This window comes from Melanostigma gelatinosum, assembly GCF_949748355.1.
Source record: "Melanostigma gelatinosum genome assembly, chromosome: 9".
NCBI lineage: Eukaryota > Metazoa > Chordata > Actinopteri > Perciformes > Zoarcidae > Melanostigma > Melanostigma gelatinosum.
The window spans coordinates 19,525,616-19,546,115 of NC_136642.1; the positions used below are offsets into that span (position 1 = coordinate 19,525,616).

General features: G+C 44.4%; 1 protein-coding gene across 1 annotated transcript in view; it reads left to right on the forward strand.

Moving 5' to 3' along the window:
• The window catches only part of znf407 (zinc finger protein 407), a 149,434-nt gene that overhangs the window by 82,111 nt on the left and 46,823 nt on the right, over positions 1–20,500 (forward strand). Inside the window, exons 5-7 of the mRNA XM_079275762.1 lie at positions 8,080–8,246; positions 16,189–16,272; positions 17,999–18,119. Coding sequence (XP_079131888.1) covers positions 8,080–8,246; positions 16,189–16,272; positions 17,999–18,119 — 372 coding nt within the window. The remainder of the gene's footprint in view (positions 1–8,079; positions 8,247–16,188; positions 16,273–17,998; positions 18,120–20,500) is intronic.

Sequence of the window (20,500 nt, forward strand, 5' to 3'; positions counted from 1 at the left end):
GTGCGCACACTTCCCCGGCTCAAATTTAGGCCTGTGTGTTTCAAAGTGTGTTTGGAACTCTTGAGCTATGGCTAATAATAAAAACAGGCAATAACAGGGCCACCACAGAGGGACCTGGCCTTTGTGCCTCCCTGCTCCCCCTCGCTCCCCTCTCCCCTCCATGCCACCTCCTCCTCCTCCTCCACATGGCCTCTCCCCACCCCCTAAGTTATGGGCTGAATAACAGCGCAACAATATTAAGATAACATTTCCTGATTGTTTGTCAGGCAGGAGGCTCCTTCACCCCGCTTTCATCACGTCCACCGTGTTCATTAAATTGACAATTTGTATTTGCCCTACAGCGGGATAAACAGGAGCTTATCTGATGGGCCTGGTCTTTTATTATTTATTTCATTATCTTTTCTCTCTCTCTCTCTCTCTCTCCTCCCCCCTTTCTCCAGGGAGTGAAGGTAAACATAAATCAGCAGCAGCATCTCTGTTGTGTGCCGTTGTTTGTATTGCAGTCATATGCAGCAGCAGTCCTCTCTCCGAGGAGCTTCATCTACAATACTCCGCAGACGCATGTGGCCTCTTCATGGAGGTTTTTAGCTCTTGTTTTGTGTGACGTGCTGGCGGGCACACCCCTGCAGGTCTCGCCGTGATATAACTCTTTTAAAATGCTCTGCTGTTGGGATAATTCCTGGACTTTGTTCCTGAGAGATCCGGCTCTTCCTTCCACAGTTTGTTCAGCTGTTGTAGCTGCACTCGGGCCAGGGATGGTTGTCTGCGTTCACTTCAATGTTAAACTAGCACCACCCGGGGATCTGATTTGTGTACCCGCCGGCCACATTGACTCCAGCGCTTTCTAAAGCATTTCTCCTAAGCACCGTGAGCGATGATGTTGCCCGGCTCGATACCTTAGCTCAGGAACAAGCCTGTCGTCGGTCTACATTGTGCAGGCAAACGAAAAATAACGAAGCCGGCGCGCTTACTTAGGAAACACTTGTCCCAGCAATGTAATCTTTTCCCCATTTTTTAGCCAACACCCCCCCCCCCCCCCCCCCCCCTTTAATCAGATTTCAATTGACTGCCATTTGAGGGAAGAGTCTCTCCTCAGACACATGTATAGGTCCGAACCCAGTCAGACACCATTTAAGGCTTACTCAGTCTTCCTCCCAATATCTTGGAGAGCTCAGGGCCAAATGATTTAATCTTCATTCAGCTAATTTAGTCTGGATTTAAGCTGCCGGGTTGTCGAAGTGCAGAGTGATGGAGTCTGAAAACAGGATGAGAGGGAAAGGGAGAGGAGGGGAAAACGGAAGGAAGGAGGGAGGGAGACGGAGAGCGAGAGAGATAAAGATGGAGGGAGAAAGAGAGAGACTAGGGGGAGAGGGAGGGGGGGCTGAAGATGATGATCCATCCTGACCCTAGTGAATGCTGTCATGTTCCTCCCTCTGGGTAATCTCTCTCACTCACTCGCTATTTTGCATGTGAAAATGCTCTCCTGACAGTTTCATATCAGATACATTTTCTCTCCCCCCCCTCTTTCCCTTCACCAAATAAACAACAGTCTTCACTTTGAAGTTGTCTGTTTGTGTCAGTTTGGCTTGAGGCGAGAGTCGGCCTCTCTCCCCCTTTCTGTCTTTGTGTTGCAGTGCGAGAGCATCGGCCAACACAAAGCAGGGCAGGAACCCTTAGCTGTCCAAAGAGGCTCAAACAATTAATCCAATCAATTAAAAAACAATGACAATTGATTAAAGTGCCGCTCCACAGCATGAAACCAGTGTGTGTCAGCTCAGCCCTGAGCTACAACATACACAAATATCAGTTTCATTTCTCAATTTTTGTACGATCTTTATCATACAAAAATCATCTTTTAAAAAAAATCAAGAACACACAAGTACACGTTACACGTTGCACATTTCCTGCAAGATCCCCCTCACCAAGCTCCACCTCACCACTTGGGGGCGATAGTGAGTTTGTGGTAATGAGTCATGTCATGCTAATGAGTGACAGTATAGACACAGTAGCATGCAGCTTTACCAACGTACAGGCAAGCGGCCCACCTGGGTCTTTGAATAAATCTGCGCGGGGTGTCAATCATGTCGCGTTGCTTCGTGATCAGAAGGAAAAAGAAAGGGAGGAGAGGGAGAGAGGGAGGAGAAAGGAAAAGCAGAGCTATAATGAGTGGAAGAGAGCTGGTGCATGATTATAGTTTATTCCCGATGTGGTCTCTGCTGATCAGAGCTCAACAGTTATGTGAAGAAGCCAAGGAGCCGTCGATGCAAAGTATCGCAGTTCACCCTTTTTGTCGTGTTTTTATGTATATTTCTATATGTTGAATGTGGTCTCTCTAGCATGCGGTCATTCATCATTAAAAAAGTGTTGAATTTTAGTCCCGAAAAGACATTTAAAAAGACTAATAAATCCATACAGGAATGTAAAACTCAACACACAACGCAAGTTCCTCCTCAGTCAAATGTTATGCTGTTCATGTATTTTATTTATCTTGTGATAGGCACATGAATGTAATTAAGTCATTGTGACGTTAGCAGTCTAGCAGTTCGTTTGGGGGGGGGGGGGGTTTGCCTGAGGAGGACCTCTAAACATGCCTTTCTGCTGTGGTTCTGTGTCCGGTTCCTCTCCCATAGACGTTTTGTGAATGCACATGACTGGCCAACTATAATATGTACATCGCAATGCATCTGTTTTCATTAACAACACCCGAGTACCTGCAGGTTCTTCAAAAACATGCAAAAATCAATTTGCATGTTTGTCATGATTGGTACACATTCGTACATGTAGCTTCGAGAGCAGAACCTTCCGTTTCTTATTTCCTTTGCTTCATTATATACACTTACCAAAGCTTTCCATCCCTAAAAAAGCAACAGTTTCAGAACTTTCTCAAGCTGTGTTGAATCTGAAATATTGCTGATTTGGCAGCATCTCTGAATTAATTGTGGTTGTTTTGTTGGTTTCTAAATTCGAAATCCGAAAGCATTACAAAATGAGATATTATAAATTGGCAGACCTCTCTTTCTCTCGTACTTCTGTCTGTCTCGCCCATTCTCCCTCTATTACACGCACGCATACACAAATTTGCTCAGCCTCTCCTCTCTCTCTACCTCCTACCTTTGGTGTGTTTTGCATGGTGCCTGGCTGTTTAGAGGCAGTATGCATATGTATGGGCGAGCCGGTGGATCGTGACGGGATCTGACACGCGGGGACAAGATCAAAGCGCTCCATCTGATCCCATAAAAACAGACGCAAACCCTCCTCTCATCCTTACAAAACCCCCACTGATAGTCAACTCTGCCAGCCCTGACTCCTCCATCTTCTCTCCTCTCCTCCTGCCTTATTTCTCTCTCTCTGTCTCTCTCTCTCTCTCTCTCTCGCTCTCTCTCTCTCTCTCTCTCTCTCTCTCTCTCTCTCGCTCTCGCTCTCGCTCTCGCTCTCTCTCTCTCTCTTTCCCCCCCTCCATCCCAGAATGCAGCGTGCCCGACTTTGCGATTACGCCCTGTGATAAACAACGGCCCGTTTAGCTCATAAAGCAGGAGTGTTGTGCATAATGCTTACAATAAAAGATAGCATCTCTTCACTCATCTTATTTACCTCTCCCACGGTGGCACGGGCGACGGGCTGTTCTATATAAATACCGCAGGGGGGGGGGGGGATATACAGATGCGGACATACATCTGTTAGTCAAATAAAGTCTCTGCCAAGTCGGTTGATGAGAACGGGAGGAAATCGGGTCGGTTTGAATCTGCATCTCAGCTTAGAGCCAGGTGATAAAGGCGCCATTTTAAAAGCTCCATCCTTCTTGGTCCTTTAAGTGAGTTTAAAATGTCCTCTGAACCAGCATGGGATTAAGATTTTAAGATTTTATTTGTACAGGGACAGTTCACATTAATCGACAGCACACATTAATAAAAACATGACTGTAAATGTGACAGTGTTAGCTAAAAAAGCTAATTTTCAACCGTTGTCCCTGGGCACGGTGTTAGAAGCCGCTAAAAACATTTAAACATTTAAAAACTGTTTAAAAAGACAACAACACAAAAACAAGCAAACAGAGCTGTGCAATACAATCCTGCAGACACAGGATCAAACATGACAGACAAGCAGGCAGGCAGACAGACAGATAGACAGACAGACAGACAGGCAGACAGGCAGACAGGCAGACAGGCAGACAGGCAGGCTACATACGGACATGGCAGGCATGAGACTGTTAGTGCTGACACACCTGGTTGTTAATGAGCCAGGCTTTGAGGTTGTGTGTGAAGAACCTGTATGTGGTGCTCTGTCTTATGTGTGATGGGAGAGTGTTCCAGGTGACGGAAGCTGTGACAGAGTATGATAGCTGGCTGAACTTGCTTCTCCTGCCTGGGACCACTAGGTCCCCGCGAGCTGTTGCTCTGGTTAGTCTGCTATTGGTCTTTTGTGTTATGAAAGTGCTCAACGGGGGAGGTGCAAGGCCATTAAGAATTTTAAAGGTTAAGCAGCTGTTATGGAATTTGACAAGACTATCCCAACACAGAAGATGGTATTTGGGCAAGATGTTGCAAATGTGGTAGTGTCTGGGCTTGATGTCAAGTACCTTGATAGCCTGCTTATAGACGGACTGTAGGGGCTTCAGGGTTGTGTTGTGAGTGTGTGACCAGGTGGTTAGACAGTAAGTGATATGAGGGAGGATCATTGCATGAAAGTACAGTTTAGCAGCTTCAGTTGTGAGGTTGTTGCGTATGTATCTGAAATTATGTAGACTAAACTTGACTTTTGCCATTACATGCTTCACTTGTTTTTTGTATGTGAGTGTGGAGTCAAGAATGATCCCCAGATATTTGTAGTTAGGGACCACCTGAAGCTGTTCACCAGATATGTACACAGGATGCTCTGTTGTAATATTATTCACCCTCTTTGAGAAAAACATGCAGACTGTTTTTTTCACATTGAGATGTAAGCAAGAGTCTGACAGCCACTTAGTGACATGGACCATTTCTTCAGTGAGTTTGTCTGCTGCCTGTTTGATGTTGGGTGCATGTACAAAAATGACTGTGTCGTCAGCGTACATCTGTATATCCACCCGTGCACATACTGATGGCAGATCATTAATGTACATGCTGAAAAGAAGAGGACCAAGCACAGAGCCCTGTGGAACACCGACACTGTAATTGAGGATGGGGGATGAAACACCGTTGATCTGTACACACTGCGTTCTATTGTCCAGGTAGGATTTGAACCAGCATAGGGTGTCAGGAGAAAAATTAAATTTGGCCAATTTTGTAATTAATATGGAATGATTTACTGTATCGAAGGCTTTCTTTAGGTCTAGAAACACTGCTCCCACCACTCCCCCTTTATCTAGCTTGGCTTTAACCTGTTCTGTAAAGAAGCAGTTGGCTGTTGCAGTAGAATGCTGGGCTCTAAAGCCAAACTGCATGGGGTGGAGTCTGAAGGGACTGCTATTGAGGTGAGCAATTACTTGTTGTGCTACACACCTCTCGGCTACCTTAGAGAAAGCGGGGAGAATGCTTATTGGCCTGTAGTTATTTACATGGGTTCTATCACCTGCCTTAAAGATGGGTGTAATTATAGCTGGCTTCCAGACCCTAGGGAAAGCATTCTGTTCAAAAGACAGATTAACTAATTTAGTGATGGGATATAACAGTGACTCCTTCATATTCTTAAGAAACATGGTGTCTAGTCCGAATACATCTAAGGCTTTAGAGTTTCTAAGTGAATCTATCACCTTCAGCACATCAGTTTCAGAAATGGGTCTTAGGCTGAAGACTGGTTGAGTAAAGTCTGTGGAGGGGAGAATGGTGGGCCCATTGTTTGCATTCTGTGTGAGAGACTTAACGGTATCTACAAAGTAAGAATTAAAGGCGGTGGCGATCTCCTGCTGGTCACGTGTTAAGTTGCCATTTAAGTTAACCTGGATTTGATCTTCTGAGTTGTCACCAGTTTTCCCTGCCAGCAGCTTAATATTTTTCCAAATTATTTTAGGGTTGCCCTTTGCTTCAGTTAATATTTGGATAAAAAAGTTAGCTTTTGCCTTCCTGATTTCTTTTGTGACCTTGTTTCTAAGCATAACAAATCTGTGTCTATCAACAGTTAGTTTGGAACTGAGGGCTGATTTAAGTGCCCTATCCCGTTCTTTCATGATCTTCCAGATGTCACCCTTTATCCATGGCAGAGATGTTTTTTGCCCATGTTTTGGTTTTGAGACCTTCTGGAATCTACCTTTTATGGACTGGATGGTGGAGATCATGACCTGACTGTCTTCCTCAACATTAAGATTTTTCAGATTATATATCCAATTAATCTCTTTGATAGTGTTCTCAAATTCAGTGATGTTACCCCTAGGTATTCTGGGACGTTGTGGCTTTCTGTTTGTGGTAAAATTAAAACGGTGTTTAGTGAGTTTCCGGGCTATGAGTGTCAGATTGTGATCAGAGAGACCTGTCACCATGTTGAATGATTTAGTGATCCTTTCTGGTTTATTACTGAATACAAGATCAATCTGTGACTGGGTTGTGGAGGTGATCCTAGTAGGGCCTTTGATCAGCTGAGTTAAATCAAAAGCATCAACAACCTGCTTTAAGGGTTTCCTGACGGATTTGTTCTCCCAGTTGATGTTGAAATCACCCATTATTATGACCTCCTTTTCGAGATTACATCCTTTTAGCATAGATTGAATTTGCTCAAAGAAAATGACATCCATATCACATTTAGATTCATCTTTATGGAACATATAGATTGATATGGAAGCCAGAACACATTTTCCTCTCTATCTCTCCCTCTCTCCAGCCCCCCCCATCTTTAATTCCCTCCTTTCTCTATTTTCTCTCCCTCCCTCTCATTCTCCTTTACCCCCCCCCCCCCCCCTTCTTCCAGTAAGGAAGATGTATGAGTTTGAATTATTGATTCAGACACATGCTACATGCTGCTTGGAGTCATTATTTGTTCAGGTGAGTGTCATGCTGCTCGCTATGAAACAGATACCACGGGGATTAAGCGACACAATCAGGACTTAAAGACAGCCGCCCTCCCTAAAATAACACGGCCCTCGCTGCAAGACGAATGCTCCCCAAAACCCGACTTCATTTGTTTATGACTCGCACATTAGTCATCTGTGTCTAAATTATAGCGCAGGGGTAAAGATTAATTCAGGCACGGGCTTTTTTTTCTGTTGTTTTTACTCCGGCGAGTTTCTTGAGGCTGACTAACACAGCAGACGAATATAGGTGCAAACATCCTACACACTGTAAAAATATATTTAAAAATATATATATATATATATAAGTAACAAAACACAGCTTTTGTTGGATGCGAGGTGTCGGCATGAAGAGCAGACGGATATCCAGACTTAAGAAAGAACACCATACATACACAGTCACATTGTTGTACTCAAAAGAGGCTTTTGGCCCCGTACGACAGAAGGACGCTTGCCACACGTGATAAACCAGGCCTTTGCATTCATGTAGATTGACACTGACCATCCAAATCTGAGCGGATTTTATGAGCAGAGGTTGGAAGGACGTGTTTGTCGAAAAGTTCAAATGGAGGGAAGCTCTGATGCAGGAGCCTTAAGAGAGAGGCGGGAGGTAACATGTTGATAACTGTTCATTTAGCCCTGGCTAAGTGGTCAGGGACGCTGGACAGGTGAACTTTATTCTCCCCACTGGCCCTGCGGGGTGTGTGTGTGTGTGTGTGTGTGTGGACTGTAGCAGAATTTCTCTCGTCCTCTGGGCCCTGGTGCAAAGCAGAGAATAAATGGTGGAGGTGGCAGGCCAGGACAGAAAAATCAATGCCTGCTTATACAGACATGACACACCAGCAGCCAACTGCATTCTGTGTGTGTTGTGTCGAGTGTGTGTGTGTGTGGGCGTAGATGTACAACACGCAGTCATACGGCCCCGTGTTCTATGGCCGTGAGTGCAAGTACCCAGCAACCCCCATTTCCTCTCTCACCGGGTAGATTGTCTAGCATTTTACGTCAGCTTTGGGATCAGTAAATAACTCTTCGTTTTTTTTCCCTTCCCTTCCTTCTCCTCCTCCTCCTCCTCCTCATTCCCCTCTGCCTCGCTTCTTCTGCAGGAAGTTTGAATGCGAGTTGTGCGATCGCTCCTTCAGTGAAAAATGGGCCCTGAACAACCACATGAAACTGCACAGTGGGGAGAAACCATATAAGTGTGCCTGGCCGTCCTGCCACTACGCCTTCCTCAACCTGTCAGCCATGAAGGACCACTACAGGACACACACGGGTGAGCCGATGAGAACGAGTAGCCTCCACCATGAGCCATTACTACACTGCTCCTCCATAAACACGCTGACTGACACCCTCAACTGCAACATTCATGGGGTTTGCTTTTTACAGGCAAATGGTGTTTTTACGAGTTCGGGACAAAGGGTTATTTATCAAGAAACACGATACTTGGATCAGACAAAATGTACTTTTTCATTCTTCTATAGACAAAATGAAGTTTATGTGTGAAAATCTCACATTAATTATGAATCTTCACAGCTTTGTTTGGAAAAAAAAACATACACACGTTTTTGGCCGATAATAGCCGTGACTTGTCCATCTGTACCGATTTTCAACATCCAGAGAAAGTGGAGAACGAGTTCTTGGCCATCTTTGCAGGCAAACTTTACCTCCTGATCCCGATAGGACCGTCGCATTCATACCACGTTATATCAGCCAATTATGTCTGAATAGAGACAATCGTTTGCCAAAGAGAGAAGGGAAAAGATGTTTGGCTCTCATGTTTGTTTTAGTTTTTTTTTGCAATCCTCCAGACTTGGAGGGTTGCTAGATGAGGGAATTAAGGTAATGTGTGTTCCCCAAATCCAACTGGTTGTCATGTGTATTTCCCCAAAATCCATCTGGTCGCCAAGCGTGTCTTCCCCAAACCCAGCTGGTCAGTAAGTGTGTGTTCATCAAATCCATCTGATTCTCAAGAGTGTGTTTTCACACAGCGATGCGGTCCAGTGTTTGTTCCTCTATCAAGCGAAATAGGGAAAAAAAGGAAATTGAATGCTAAAAAAAGATGGATTAGAGGATAACTCAATGAGACAAAAGCATTAAATCAGCATTAAAATCTGTGGGCACTGTCATTGTGTAACTTCTTGTATGTGCGGTGCTTGTTCTTTGAGATTCAAACCTTCCTTTTCATATCTGTACGTACGGTGCACTTGTGGGACTGAACTGAGTCGTGCTTTTTCACTTGCTAAAAGCTTTGGATAGACAGATGGTGCGGTGGGCGGTGGGAGGATACTCTCTTGAATAATCGGCCCCCGATAGGAGCCCGAGTCGGGCTCTCTGAAGGTGTCTTTATGCTGCAGCCCAGCAGCTTCCCCTCGGCCTCAGTAATGTCCCACACACGGCTCCTTGATGCCCTTTTAAGTCAATGACAGAAGCAGCAGCAGCCAGTGGCCTGACAGCCTGACTGAGCGCTTGCAGGAGAGCCCTCCATCCGTCACGGGTGCCTGCTGTGTGTGTGTGTGTGTGTGTGTGTGGGTGAGAGCGAGTGTAAGACTTGCTGGATGTTATTTTAAATGTGTTTTAACAGTGATGTAACGTCAAGGCGCCTCTGACATAATTAGGCGTTTTATTTTCATTTGTTTCCAGCCCTCATCATTCCCCATCAGGCGGCTGGCGTCACACTGTCACCTAGCTGTCACCTGGAGAGGCGTAGGGTGGTGGGTGGTGGTGCTGTGTGTGTGTGTGTGTGTGTGTGTGTGTGTGTGTGTGTGTGTGTGTGTGTGTGTGTGTGTGTGTGTGTGTGTGTGTGTGTGTGTGTGTGTGTGTGTGTGTGTGTGTGTGTGTGTGTGTGGCAGGAGGAAACACGGACTTGAAGAGAGTGAGTGAAGTGATTGAGATGGAAACAGGAAAGTGATGAAATGAGAGAGCTGGAAGGATCAAGGGTGACCCAGTATGAACATAGGAAAATAGGAACCTGAAACAACCTCATTGTGGTGAGCGACAAGACCTGACTTGATTAGCAACACACCCAAAATAAAGGGTGAATACAATTTGCTCTATACTGTGACCCCCCCAACACTCCTTTGCCAGTTGTAATTGCTGCTGGGTTGGACGGTTAGCTGCAGCTATACAATCATTGCAATCACATTCCAGCAGCCAACCTGACACACTGAAATATTATCTGCATGCGTGTGATCTGTTTAAAGGTTATAAATGGGCTCCTTCACGGCACTAAGATGCAATACTAATAAAATAAGTAGGAGACTTTAAAGTTAGAGCTAATCTTTCCTGGGAACAGAGCAGTCAGTAATGGAGGGGATGTGAGTTACAGTGTGTGTGTGTGTGTGTGTGTTTGGGGGACGATGACTGTACAGGAGCTGAGGGTAGTGATACACACATCTAGCTCATTATTTGGAACCGTAAAATTCAAAGTCACTTGGTGAAGAAAAAACTGCTGTCCGTCTCTGAAGAACTTCACCACAATGTGCAAGTCTTTCTCCAGTTTGTATAATTGTCTTATTTTCCCCTAAAACAACATTTCTAATCCCGCGGAACGGGGCAGTCTGTGTCAGGACCTCGTGCTGGAATACCATGAGACGGTCTGAGCTCCGAGACAATGTACAAATGAGTTCACACACATTCTAAAATGTGGTAGATACAATGACACACAACACGGTTATGAAAAATGTAAAAAAACATTTAGGTACAGCTTTGAGAGAGAGTCATTCACTGTATATAATCTCTTTAAACAGATTTGGCATTCAGAGATTTTGGTGTCAAACGCATTGTGGTTTTCCGTTCGAGTTGTATTGACCGATTTAAAAATTGAGAAATAAACAAGTGCTAAATCTTTTACCGTTATCCTCATATGTGCAATGTGAGAATGGAAAGCTTGACATAGCAACAGTAGCTAAAAGGGGCGTGACTTAGCAAATGGCCAGTTCAGTAACAAACACTTGATCAGGGCAATCTCAACAACACAAATGTTGCATTTGCACCCATGATTACAATGTAGCCAAACACACAACAAGACTAAAGGAGCAACTAACGGAACATTTCAAATCCCCCCATCCAGCGGATAGAGTTGCTGGTCGTGACACGCAGAGTTAACAGCTCTGCTCTCCTTCTCCTGCCTCCGACGGGATTCATTGTTCCTCTCTGATTTGTGTGTTTTTTATGTTAATCGCTCCCTCCCTCACACACAAGTCTTGTCTGAGGGAGGAGGGGGGGGGGGGGAGAGCGGGGTTGGGGGATTCAGTGGTCGTCAGCCGCCAGGGTCATTTGTAACGGCTGATGAATGAGCGACTCAAATAAATAAATAAGTGCAACTGCATCTGACCCACCCCGCTTTTCCCAGGCTCTTGGGCGTTGTGGGGAGGGGGAGGGGGGGGGGGGGGGTGGAACATAGCGACAGGGCCACAATTGATTTCCTCATTGCTTCAGTTTGTCGCTTAATCTGGCGATATGCTGATAAATCTTCGCACTTTGTCAATTAATTTCCCTGAAAAATGAGACCCAAAATGGCGAGCACATCAATACAGCAGCGGATTCCGTGTCAAAAATTAAGCGGTAAAATTAATTGCCCTCCCATCCGCTCCTGCTAAAACATAACTAATGAGGGAGGCAATTATAGCTGCATGCAGCCACCTCTGGGGTTATTTAAAACACACACACACACACACATATATATATCTGTGTGTGTGTATATATATATATATATATATATATATATATATATAGATATACTCACACACACATGCAAAAAGAGGTTGTATATTTTGACTTCAACGTTCTTTTATTGTCTCGCAATAAGGCACATTTATATCCAGTAAGGGTTGGGTTGGGGGGGGGGGGGGCTGAGCTGTATCATGGGATCAGAAGAGAAGAAGCGATGAGCCAATATTACCAAAGCCCAAAAGTTTAAGGGCTCTCAGTGCAGACACATTAGAAGGAAATGGGTTTTTTTAGGGTATATTTTTGTATCTGTCGCTGTACTTTAGGGTGAGGGTGGGGGGGGGGGGGGGGGGGGGGCTGTATGCTTTTCTACCTATAGCTTGATTTGTTTGTTTGAGGGTTTGATGTTTAAGTTCAGAGGTTAGAGTGCAGTTAAGTAGACTTAAGGTTGAGGATAATGAATGTGGTTTTAGGGTTATTGTTGCATAAGTATAAAGTTTAAGGTAAGGGTTATTGCGTGTTATTCGTTTACAGATGAAAGGTTCAGGTCAATCAGGAATATATGAAGTCAATATTGTGTTGAGGGGGGGGGGGGTGTTGACAGCAGCATGTCACTCTTCTACTCCCCCACCTCGCTGTCCCCACCCAGGTCCTCAGAGGGCTCACCGCCACAGAGCAGCAGATGAAAAGCACACATGTAATTTATCGCCAACGTTTCCTCCTCAAGAATAATTGTGGCGACCGCGGCTGGTAGCAGGGATCGATGGTTATGGATTTTTTTTTTCTGTGGTGGGGTCTTGTAGCGTCGGGTCGGTGCGTAATGAGAGATGGAAGGGGGGGGGGAGTGGAGGAGGGACCAGTGCTGGTTTTTTCTGATGGGAAGGAAAAGGGCTGACCTAGGGCTGGGCGATATGGCCTAAAAAAAAAATCTCCGATTTTTTTACAAAAAATCCGATTCACGATTTAAATCGATTTTTTTCCCCCAAAATTTTTTGCAGATGACAGAAGCTGTTGAAAACAATTTTTTCTTTTATTTTGTGATGATTTTCCCAAGTAGGTTGATAAAAATAAAGTGCAAACAAAACCTGAACATTGTAGAAAGGTGCCTGTAGTATACAAAAAGTATTTGGTCACTCTTTTGTTTGCCTGAATCATTTAAATATAAAATTAAATTAAACATAACATTAAATGGCATTAAATAGTAGCCTTCCATTGTAAACAACTGTGCAAATGTAACTTTTTACAGTAAGCTTTTCTAACTGAATACACTGATACAAACACAGCATGAAATAAAATGTATATGACCCTTTAACATTCACATTTTCAAAAGTGCAACATCTGATCTAACATCAACATAACATATTTTGCACAGTAAATAAGTGCATGTAAACAAAATCAAGTGCATTCACAACATAACCAACAGTATTAAACAGTAGTGCATGTTTTTTCTAAATATTTTTTGCCAGGAAGACAAGCCTGTCTACTACCTCTGGCTTCAGGCATGCACGGTGGCATGTAACAATGCCCCCCCCCACACACTGAAAAGCCTCTCAGAGGGGGCACTTGTAGCTGGCACAGAGAGGTATTTCTTTGCTAAAGTACTTAGCCTTGGAAAGTTAAGTTGGTGACGCTTCCACCAGTCAAGTGGATCGGTGTCTGGGTCAACCTGCTGGACCACAGGTCAGTTGTTGCGGAGTAGAATGACATCCCCTCCAGCTCCGCAGAGATCCTTTGGCGTGTACTATTGTACAGCCGAGGCAAGGCAACGTCAGAAAAATGTTTACGGCTTGGTAGCACGTACCTGGGGTCCAAAGCTTTGAGACGGTGAATAAACCCCGGCTTTTCCACGGTGTATATGGGCACCATATCTTTTGCGATATACATCGCGACTGCATCTGTGATGGCTTTCCACCGGGCACTCTTCTTCTCATGCGGAGTACAGTTGGTGAATGTCTCCAAAATGCTGGGTTGTTTTTGTGAGGTGGCGGCGGCAGCAGTGAAGCTGCTGGCCGCCATTGTTTTAGTTTGTAAACAATGCGCGCGCACTCTACTACGGGAAAAAGGGGTGGGGGCGATTTTCTCGATTTTCAATAAAACACATCGCCTTAAAGCACACATTCGAATTAATCGATTAAATCGATTTATCGCCCAGCCCTAGGCTGACCAGATCTTTAGTATCTACTCCAGAGCGTAGAGACACATTAAAGTTCCTGAAACCTGTTTTCTCTCTATGACCAATGGTCCGACATAGTTTGTTTGAGCAAACGGTGTGCTGTTTGCAGTTTGCTGATAAAGTTTATTCAACACCATTGTCTTTTCATCAGACATCCGGTATTTAGAGCGGTAAATGTAAAGGAGGGATTTCAGGCGACCACAGACAGCAACAGAATGGGCATTTGTTCATATGGAAACGTTGCTCCTTTAAAGGCCATTAGCGCCGGGGTTAAGAAGCGAACCTGTATGAATTGGCTAACGAATGCACCTTTTTTTTAAGGCCGTTTCTTTCTCCCCTCTAAGTGGCTCTGCATTAAAACTCCTCTCACAGTCGAGCGGCTTTTGAAGGAAACTTGAGGCCGCTTTGTCTCTGCGGAGACCCTGTGAAAGCTGCTATCTGTGCAGAAGAGGAGCCGAGCACCGCCGAGGCCCAGCTGGAGGAGTCACCCAAATGTGTTACCAGTGTGTGGCGAGAGCCGGAGTTCAACATCAGCATTCAGATGAATATTTATCTCGGGATCTCGGCTGCACATGATGTACACCCATGCAGCGCGTGTCTGCCCGCAGTGCTTCCATGCATGTGCTGGCGTGCGGGAAATGTGTCACTAGGACACCACATGCAGTTTGATGTATGTGTGTGTGTGTGTGTGTGTGTGTGTGCGCATACATGGGAATATGCACGTTCATTCCATCAGTGCGTTTGAGTGAGCCTCATCGCAAAAACATTGCAGAGAGAGAGAGAGAGAGAGAGAGAGAGAGAGAGAGAGAGAGAGAGAGAGAGAGAGAGAGAGAGAGAGAGAGAGAGAGAGAGAGAGAGAGAGAGAGAGAGAGAGAGAGAGAGAGAGAGAGAGAGAGAGAGAGAGAGAGAGAGGCCATCATGCTGTTAACGACAGAGCCAGATGCGGGGAAGAGAGGAGTGTAAAAAAGCTCTCCACGCTCCCCATCTGGAAGGCATCGCCCCCAAATGAAGTTGTACAAAACCATCCCATTGATAATAAAGCTAATTTTTATGGCTCTGACAAGTATGTAATTATGTTCAGCGGTGCTTTTCAGATTTTATCACAGTCAATAAACCACACTGGCAATTTCCCGTCCCCCGTTTGACATATTTACACGGATCCATCTGATTGGAGGAATTAGTTAGCTGTGAGAGCTCTGATGGATATACACTAGTGATCTGTGACTTCTGCTTGGCTCATCTGTTAGCCAACGAGACCCGCTGCTCGTCTGCTCCGTCTGTCTTGTCTTTTCACAGTTCCTCCTCCTTATGACACATTTCTCCCGATTCCATTAACACAATATTCTCTCCCGTCTTTGTCTTTTTTGTGCTTGGGCTCTCGCTGCCTTGCTCGATGGCAACCTCAGCGGTAGTTCTGAGTGAAGGGAGCATCGCTCACTCCTCCTCCACCAGACTTTCCCCGCTCCAAAGGACTCTAGGATTTCATAAATCTGCTTCAATAACCTTCCACTTATTACCTCCCCACCATATTTGAGCTTGTAATTTCACTGTTTAATTGTGTTTGTTTTTGATTCATGTTGATGCGACTTTGAAATTAAAAAGCATTAGTGACAGATTCATTACACCGAGCCATATTTCGTTGAGGCTGACGGAGGGAAAAACAAGTGAAATAAGACAAATGTCATGAATAGTGTAGCTTCACATGAAAGGAAACCATCAGTTGCAGCAATTCATGTTTTTATTGATGACATATCCTGCATTTGTGTCATAATAATCTTGATCCAAATGCACATCGATACGTAGGTTAATACATAACAAACTTAATACATATTAAAAACATCAACATTTTGTCTTGTAGTTTAATTTAGTTGACTAAGCTCGATTCATATTAGTATCCCGAAATATTAAACGCTTGATGTCCTTTTACTGCTTCAGCTTTTAGAAATAGCCTTGTATGTGGCAGGACAGCATGATTGGATGGTATTGTTTTCAAGGTCCTATTAAAAGGTAGTTTTGGTTTATCACACCGTGGGTCTTATTTTTATATCCACAGCTTTCATTTCTCTCATTCCTCACAACATTCTCACCAAAGTGATGTTTGAGATCTTGGAGCACTGCTTATGTTTTTCTGTTTTGGCTAAAAAGTTAAGATTCAGTTTCAAGACTTCTTGTTCTCTTGAATGAGATCTGGATTTGAATGAGTGTAGGGATATATATATATATATATAATAAATATAGTGTCTTTCCTCTCAGGTTCCTGCCGCCGCTCCCTTATTCTGTCTTGTTTTAAGGTCATTTTCTTTTTTGCCAATTTGTCTTTTCTTCCTCACCGACCCAGGAGACCCTAATGCTCTACCTTAATCTGTCTCTACAGGAGAGAAGTCTTATCTGTGTGACCTGTGTGGTTTTGCCGGAGGCACGAGACACGCCCTCACCAAACACAGACGCCAACACACAGGTAAGCGCCAACACACTCATGCCCCACAACTAACTTAAGCACACGCACACCACCTGTGCAGACTTTCGTAATCTTGGACGGTGATTGACACTTCAAGATGTGAACAGCCACAGACTATTTTCTTTCGCGTAGTTTTAGCAACTGTTCGCTGTCTTTCTCACTCACACACACACACACACACACACACGCAGGCACATCAGTGTGACATGCTGCTGTCAGTGATAGGCATGTGTACCAGTGTGGCTGACTGAATCTGAGATTTTTAATTTCAGTTATCATTTCACCATGTCATTCTGTCGCTTAGGGAAATTGCATTTTTCAGATAGGCTGTCAATAACGAGTGCTTTTTTTTGGAAATTGGGATAGTGAAACAAATACTGTTCTTAACCGTTGTCTGGCAGGCGCCCAAGGATCAAGAATCCTGTTATAAATATTCATTTAGGTTTTCATAATTCATTCCTGTTTGCGCCTCAGTTTCTCTGCCACCCGAAAACCGCCAATTTCTGTCCTCCTCTCCTGTGTTGACACGTGTCAATTTCACAGATTTCGCTGAATGTTGGAATCTGTTGACAGGCAGCTGCACATGAAGGGATCAGCCTGTGTTCTCCTGTCTGACACGTTTTTAACACCACTGCTAATGCAAATAGTTTTGTGGTTCCAAGTATTTTTAAGGACAATATTTCACCATTGTTTAGCACCTGCAAATATGACTGAAGCTGTATTTTAACAAACACTTCAGGAGTCAATGAATAATCTTCTTCAGTGCTCTGTAGGTTAGCAGCTCCTTAAAGCGGGCAGAGGTTTTATTCCAGGGTTTAAACACTGACGTCACAGAAGCTGTTGAGTTAAATACAACCCTCTCTACTCTGGTCTGCCATTGGAAATACAAAAGAATTTAAAATACAATTCTCCCACAGAGCACAACACTGGACCATTTGCCAACAACTTACACCCACAGCATCAGTCCTAACGCACTGATTTTAAGTTGAATTGATACCGTAACCTCGTGAGCGAGCATGACTTTATAATTTAGAATCAAGTCTCTATTTCTGTGAGATTAATGTGTCAAATACAGTAATCATCCAATGATAGAAATCCTCCATCAAAATCATACTCATTATATTTCGTGAGGATATTTTCATACGTTTCAAACTTTCTTGGGAGAGAATATTTAACAAATATTTTTACAATTCATTTTCACTTTTAACTAACACTTTAAAACTTCAGCTGGCACTTCAACTGCTGTCGCTGCTTACAAACCGACTGACACTTAAACTATCGACAGTGCACACTTCAACTTCGCCATGTCTGGCACTTCAGCCTCCAATGTAATTTGAATTTCTTTCCTCGTTTACGGTTCAACTGACATTTGATTTCACTCTTTAAATAGCAGTTCGTGGGCTTTCGTCTCTTACTCTCTTTAACTGTTGGTTCAACTGCTTTCACTGTTTACACACAAGTGGACAAGTAGCTGCCTACAGGGCCTAAAGTAAGCGGACATGACAAAAGAGTTCATCAATTACACTTCAACAGATATAACTGCCAACTTTGCTTTTGTCAATAATTGGTCTCCAAATGGATCCAACATAGCATTATGAGCAACTAAAGAAGTCGTTGTAGCGTTCTACATGGGGTTGTATATTTATGTGTGTGTGTGTGTGTGTGTTTGTTTGTGAAAACATTTCCGTCATCTCGGTCTCATCACCTCTGCCTTTCTGCCCCACAGGAGAGAGACCCTTCAAATGTAAGATCTGCAACTTCGCCTCCACCACGCAGTCCCACCTATCGCGGCACAAGCGCGTTCACACGGGGGAGAAACCCTACCGCTGCCCCTGGTGCGACTACAGGTACCGGCTCATTGACCCCGTCCATGGTTGGTGGCGCTGATGGCTGCCACCATGGCACTGATGATCGGGGGGTTGATAGGTGGGGGAGGGGGGAGGAGGGTCTGTGCGGTCTATGTAAGTGAGTGAGTGTGATGGTGAGATAGCAGGTGCATTGTAAGGTAGTTTGAAGGGGTGAGGGGTGGCGTTCGTTAATGGGAGAGGCTTTGTGTGTGTGTGTGGGAGAGGTAGAGGGCAGACAGGTCTAATCTCCACAGCACGGCTCCATCTCATCACTCTGCCATCATCAACAGGCCCAGCCAGATCCCCCCCCCCCCCCCCCCAACACACACACACACAATGTCACTGTCACTGGCAGGTCCTTGTCATTAAAACACCATCATACCAGATCAGTAATTACACAGGAAATTGTCGGTGAAATTGAAAAAGTTTTGGCTGGCGTTGCACATCTCTCTCTCTCTCTCTCTCTCTCTCTCTCTCTCTCTCTCTCTCTCTCTCTCTCTCTCTCTCTCTCTCTCTCTCTCTCTCTCTCTCTCTCTCTCTCTCCGTCTCCCCTGGACACTCTCTCTCTCTCTTTCTCTCATCCTGCGCTTGCTCGTCAGGTTGTGGCAGAAGAGTGTGAAAGGGAATGATCTCAAACCCATCATTGGTTTTAGATGTACTGTTCATTCCTTTTTTCCCCTCTGTGACAAAGTCATTTCGGCAGCTTGCTACACCTGCTCCGCTTGCAGTGAAGCGCTCGACTCCATAAGTCTTTTGTACGCTGTCCAACTTAGTAGCAATGAAACGCTGAGACGTAATAATAGTAGTCAGGCTATTATTTTGCAATTATCAAAGGATGATCTCACCTTGTACCTGAAGTTATCAGAAAGTATCGCGTCACCGTATCAATTAAGGAGCGACCGGTGGATGGCTTTTGTTTGATTTCACATGCATATTAAGACACTTTGAAGATTTTTGTGCCTAAATAATTACAAGTGTCATCCAGTAGCATGAGAAAACTGCATCTTGTATTTTAATATGTGCACTCCCAATTCAACTACAACATTTGCGAGCGATATCCGGTTGATATTTTTAGCTAGCGGCATGTCCACCACTTTTTATACTAAATTACCTATGATATTAATAATAATAACGATTATTGGATGAATCCCACTGATGCTGGTGATCCACTGACTTTTCATCGAGGGCCATCCTCTGGACCAAATGTATTTTGGTTCATGAGCATTACCTGTAAAACTGATGACATTCCCATCAACCTTAGCTGTAATTGGTTTTTAGTGCTTAGTTGAAAATGCTAACATGCTAAACTAAGATGGTGAACACTGTAAACAATATACCAATATACATATTCTTATTGTGAGCATGCTCGGGTGCCCAAGTACATCCTCAGAGCCGCTGGCATGGCTCTTGGTTTCTTTGTTTTTTAAGATTGGATCTGCCGATAGTCTACATTAAATTTGCTGCAAGAAATTATCATTTTTCCCAGAATTCCATGCGTGCTGAGACAGAAATGTTGTACCTTTTCAGGACACGAAATCTCAAAACCCAAGACAAAAGAACAAGATGAAGAAGACACCATCTTGCAAACATGTGTTGATTCCTTTTCAAATGGCTCATTAAACTTACTGGGTCAACGGCTCAAAGTGTTGAAAAAGAAAATGCTAATTATTTTAATTGGCTGATTTATTTTTTTTACCCTGAGGGCAAATTTTGGTCCCATATCAAACCACTACAGCAGACCAACCCCAGTATCACAGATACGGTACATAGTACCAGTCAAACGTTCCCCACCCCATTGTTCCCTGACTGATACTTAATGATCATTACAGCTAGCAGCAAATGAAACAGTAAATTAGAAGCCCAATTAACATTTTGGTGGCCCCAGGGGTTCTGAGAGGTCCAGAGGGCAGGCGAGGGGGGAGGGGGGCAAGGTGGGAACAGGAGGAAGAGGTTGGGGAAACGCCCCGCTGGCTTACTAATGTGAGGATGAGGAATTGAATGTGGGGTCTTCAGACAGCCGGGAGGGGCCCTCGCCTCCGCCCTGCTTCTACACTCTGAATACATGTTTAAAACCCTGGTGGCCTGACCGCGGAAAGGACCGCCGAGATGAGTCGGCGCGTTTGACCTTTCGGTGTAAGCTTATGAAATAATTGTGGTGCAGATGTTGAGACATATTTAGGTCTGAGACAAATGAAGCGGCTGTGTCACGAACAGTTCTTTGCTCAGAGAGACTATTTATATCTGTTTTACAGGTATACGTCTGAATTCCACCAATAAAACGTAAATATTACACGGTGTGGACGGCATCTACGGCTCCCGGTCACACACAATGGGATCTCCATCAACGCTGCTCCGCGAATGCATGTAAATGAGCGGCGAGT